The 5,139-nt window shown below is 52.6% G+C and overlaps 1 protein-coding gene across 1 annotated transcript; it reads left to right on the top strand.

Annotated features, from left to right (window-relative positions):
* Positions 1-1,664: 1,664 nt before the first annotated feature.
* LOC108779272 (uncharacterized) lies at positions 1,665-2,861 on the top strand. Its single transcript, XM_018546656.1, has one exon. It carries the CDS (start codon positions 1,665-1,667, stop codon positions 2,859-2,861), a length of 1,197 nt encoding a protein of 398 aa, XP_018402158.1.
* Positions 2,862-5,139: the final 2,278 nt, after the last annotated feature.

Here is a 5,139-nt window from a genome sequence, read left to right as displayed (position 1 = left end):
AGAGGAAGAGGGAAAAACAACCTACCAAACGTACCGCGAGGAAACGGATTCTTCCGACCGCGAAACGAGGCGGCGTGTTGCCGATTCTGCCACTGTTGGGCGCCCTCGGGTCCCTGATCGGCGGAGCGGCCGGCGTGGCGAAAGCGGTGAACGACAGCAAAGCCGCTCGACGTCAGCTCGAGGAGCTGCAACGTCACGATCGCGCGATGGAGAAGGGTCGCGGACTGTATCTAGCCCCGTGCAGACACGGACGCGGGCTGTATCTCGCCCCGTACAAACGCGGACACGGACAGAAAGGAGAAATAAAAAAAAAAACGTCGAAGAAACGATAAGAATGCCCACGGGCGCGACCACCAACGTGCAACTGGACCGGCTCGCGAGACATATGCGCGTACCGTACTTTAGAGGGGTCTTCATGCGCGACGCGTTACCGACGAGCGGCGCGCGCCGCAACGAGAGCGGTATCGTGAATCTGGACGATACCACGGGCCCCGGTACTCATTGGGTGGCGTACGCGAAGAGGAACGACCGCGTCGTGTACTTTGACAGTTTCGGCAATCTCCGGCCGCCCGAGGAACTCGTGCGATACTTCGGCGTTCCGATAGAGTACAATCGAACGTCGTATCAGACGTACGATCAGACCTTTTGCGGACAGATGTGCCTGTGGTTTCTACGAACCGTAGAATTTTAAAAAGCCCGACGAGACGTCGCGCGATCTCATTACTCGTCGAACCGTCATGTCGCTGACACTCACGCTGAGCGGAAGGAGCAGCGTCCTCGCGGCCAGCTACTTTCCCGCGATAGACCTGAGCGACGGCGACTACGAGCTCGGTCTGACGATGTTCGAGACCTATAACACGATACCGAACGTGAACGAATCCAACGACAAATTTTACTTTGGAAACGACGACGAGGAGATTACGATCCCCAAGGGTTCGTACGAACTGCGAGCCATAAACGACTTTCTGAAACGCGCGATCTCGCGGAAACGTCCGCTGCCCGATGGCGCGGTGCGTGGAGACGCGAGGGACGCACTTCGCGACGACGACGCGGAGTACCCGATAGCGCTACGCGCAAACTACAACACGATGAGATGCGAGATCTTGTGCGCCTACTGAATAAACTTTTACAAACCCAACAGCATCGGTTCGCTGCTGGGTTTCTCGAAGCGCGTACTGGAACCGCGAAAATGGTACCGGTCGGACGCGTCGGTCAACATAATGACCGTGAACATCGTCCGCGTGGAGTGCAACTTGACGGCGGGCGCGTACAGCAACGGCAACAGCGTGCACACGATACACGAATTTGCGCCGCAGGTTCCACTGGGATATAAGCTGTCGGAGAGGCCGATGCAGATCATTTACCTTCCAATCGTCGCACGGAGCGTTACGGATCTAACAATATGCGTCGTCGATCAGAACGGACGGCCGATCGATTTTCGCGGGGAGGAGATCACCGTCAGATTGCACGTGAGACGGCGACAGCGATAGGGCGCGTGAGATGCTCGTGTTGAACCAGCGGATAGATAACGTATCCTTTACAAAGCCTGTGACGTCATCACTCGACAGTGCATCCGGACGCGTCGAAAAGAAGAAGAGGAAGAGGCTCAGTGCTTTGAACGTGGAGTTTTTGAAATCTCTGGGATTCGCGGTGCGCAGAGAACGATGACCGACATTCTGAACGTCAGGGACAAGCCGGTCTTCGACGATCGCATCGTCAAGATCGAGACTCACGCGTACAGTCCGTTCGCCAACACGACGTTCGGACACAGCGACGAGATACGAATACCCATACAGCAGCAGGATCTGTACACGCTGCCGTACGAGAGTTTTCTGTACGTCGAGGGACGTTTGCCGAAGACCGCGGAGGTAGAGAACGCCGACGTCGCGCTGGGAAACAATTGCGTCGCGTTCATGTTCGACGAGATTCGCTACGAACTCGACGGCGTGGAGATCGATCGCAACAGAAACGTGGGCGTAACCAGCACGATCAAGACCTACGTGACGGTGACGTCCGACAGGAGCGTGATTCTGCGAAACGCCGGCTGGGACGCGCAGACCACCGCTGACGGATACTTTAATTTCTGCGTACCGCTCAACGTACTACTGGGATTCTGCGAGGATTACAGTCGCGTGGTGAACAACGCTCGTCACGAGTTGATTCTGATACGAGCGCGCAACGACGAGAATTGCCTGGTGGGAAATTCGGCGGTGGTGCCGAAACTCGAACTGTTCAAGATACAATGGCGAATGCCGCACGTGGTGCCGAGCGACGTGAACAAGCTGGCGATGCTGCGAGCCCTGGAGAGCGGACGATACCTGAGCATGGCTTTTCGCTCGTGGGATCTGTACGAGTACCCGCTGTTGCAAGCCACGACCAAGCACTCGTGGGCCATCAAGACGGCTTCTCAGCTCGAGAAGCCGCGATACGTCATCTTTGCTCTGCAAACGGATCGAAAGAAGATGTCCGAGGACACGAGTCAATTCGACGACTGTAAATTGACCAACGTGAAACTCTACCTGAACTCGGAATGTTATCCGGACGACGACTTGAATCTGGATTTCGCTAGAAACAGATGGGCGATTCTGTACGAAATGTACGCGCGTTTCTGCAAGGGCTACTACGGATACGAGTATCTCGAACCGAATCTCACGGTTTCGTCCTTCAAACGTAAGGGCCCATTTGTGATCGTCGATTGCTCTCGACAGAACGAATCGGTCAAGGGCGCTACCGTGGACGTGCGAATGGACTTTGAACTCAAAGAGAACGCGCCCGCTAATACCACCGCGTACTGCCTCATCATACACGATCGCGTGGTCGAGTACAACCCGCTGACCAGCGTTGTGCGCAGGATCACCTAAGCGCGCGATATAAACGTTCACGAAACATCGTTCGCCGCAGTCGACATGCACACGCCGACGTTCGTGGATCTGTAGGGTTTCGTCGTCAACGGGCGATTCGTCGTGAAGGAAGCGGCGTTGCTGACACGCGGGACCGTGCTCGCGCACTACGTCTTTACGAGTCCCGTACCATGGAGGTCATCGACAGGATCCGACAGGTCCTGCACCTCCTGGTTGATTGCCTGTCATCACCATGGATTGCGATGGACGGACGGGTCGACCCCGTACAGCGAGGCGAAACGCCTGATCACCAGTGCTGTATGCGGGGAGGAGGATACTGCGGTGTACGTCAAGGGACTTGAGAAACGAGCGTAGCTGCGAGACTTCTGGACGACGACGAACGCGTGCACATCGAGACACTGGATGCGGTTTACGAGGACACTCTATCGTTAGCCGATATAGATGCCGCTGATACTACGCGATGCGGACATCACGCTACGAATTGCGCCATGCAAAATGTATTCAAACTGTATAACTGGTGGTCGCGAAGACATTTTTGAAATAAAAAATTTAGGTAAACGTATTTACCTCGTATTTTTATTTCTCTCCCTTAGTATATAGTACAGTATATGTATAGTATATACGCATCGACGGTATATAGACGGCGCGTAACGCTCCTTTCGTTCATTCGTAATCTTACGAGCGTCACGGCATGGACCGATTGAAGGACTATCTGCATCAAAAGTCGGTCGAGCGCAAGGTGTACCGTAGGTTAGACGACGAGCCGCTGTGCCCCCCCTCGAAGAAAAATCAAAGATATTGGGAATCGAAGGATAAGCCCCATAACCAAAGATACTATTGGGAGTTGCCGACGAACCAAAGATACGAGTCGAAGGACGAGCCCCATAACCAAAGATACTATTGGGAGTTGCCGACGAACCAAAGATACGAGTCGAAGGACGAGCCGTCGTCGAAATACGTGCGTCCCCGAAGTCCTCCCCCTCTCCCGCCAGTAAAAGCGCGGGAATCTACGTCGAAATACGTGCGTCCTCGAAGTCCTCCCCCTCCTCCACCATTACCACCGCGGAGGCCTCCTCGATAAAATAAATACTCCTTCCCCCATCGAACAAAAACAATTCTTGGAATCGTTTGCGATAACAGCGAGTCTTACGAACAAAAACAATTCTTGGAATCGTTTGCGATAACAGCGAGTCGTACGAACAAAAACAATTCTTAGAATCGTTTTGCGATAACAGCGAGTCTTAAGAACAAAAACAGTTCTTGGAATCGTTTGACCTGTCGCGACAGGTTCTCCCCCACTCTCTTCGATTTCTCCCTTCGAGTTCAGAGAGCACCCGATCATTCTCGCTACGATCGTCCGCGCGAACGGATTATGTCCGGCTTCTACTCCGAGATGGGCCAGAAGGAATCGTAAGTCTTCCGTTTCTTTTTATTTTCCTTCGACTTTACTAATTACCGTCGTACGCAGGTCGGAAGCGTCGCGCGGTGCGCATTCTGAGTCGGCGTTACGACCTGACCGCAACGGGCTACAAGTTTCTCGAGATCGGCGTCAACGTCGGTCCACCGAGCTACGTGGAGATCGTTCTGGGCGATCATCAGGGACGCGAACTGCCCATGTCCCTCGAGACGTGGAAGGGCCTCTACGAGCAGCGACTGAACATCTATCGTTGCTGCGCAACGAGCACAAGGACAATTTCGTAACCGTCGGACCGATCACGGCAACGATCTTACGCTCGTACGGCTCGAATCCCCGACCGTACACGTCACGATGATCAAATCCACGCTACGCCATATATTCGATCTCGACGGCTGCATCGACGTTACCTTCGAGCGATTGTCCCGACTCGTCGATACCATCGACGTCAAGTACACGCGCTTCGCCAACGTCGCGAACGCTATAAGCGAGAGCGACGTCTTCGACAAACGCCAGCTCGTCGATTGCGAGCTTCTCGCTTTGGTTTTTACCGCGCGATAAAAATTATTAATGTATAACACTTACTACATTGTACTACAAAATTATGAATAAAAAAAAAATATATATATACTCTGCATAAACTACTTTTTTTTTTTCTTCCTGGCACCCTCCCGCGCGTTATACTACAATTACATATATATATATATACATATATATATATTACACGATTAAATATAAGTATATACATATATATATTGCACGATTAAATATAAGTATATATTGCACGATTAAATTAAAATTATCCTTCGAAACGAATCTCGGCGTTAGATTTACTACGCGCGATTATATTAGCAAAGTAATCGG

Source organism: Cyphomyrmex costatus, unplaced genomic scaffold (genome assembly GCF_001594065.2).
Source record: "Cyphomyrmex costatus isolate MS0001 unplaced genomic scaffold, Ccosl1.0 scaffold57, whole genome shotgun sequence".
Lineage (NCBI taxonomy): Eukaryota > Metazoa > Arthropoda > Insecta > Hymenoptera > Formicidae > Cyphomyrmex > Cyphomyrmex costatus.
This window is presented reverse-complemented; position numbering and strand designations above follow the sequence as displayed.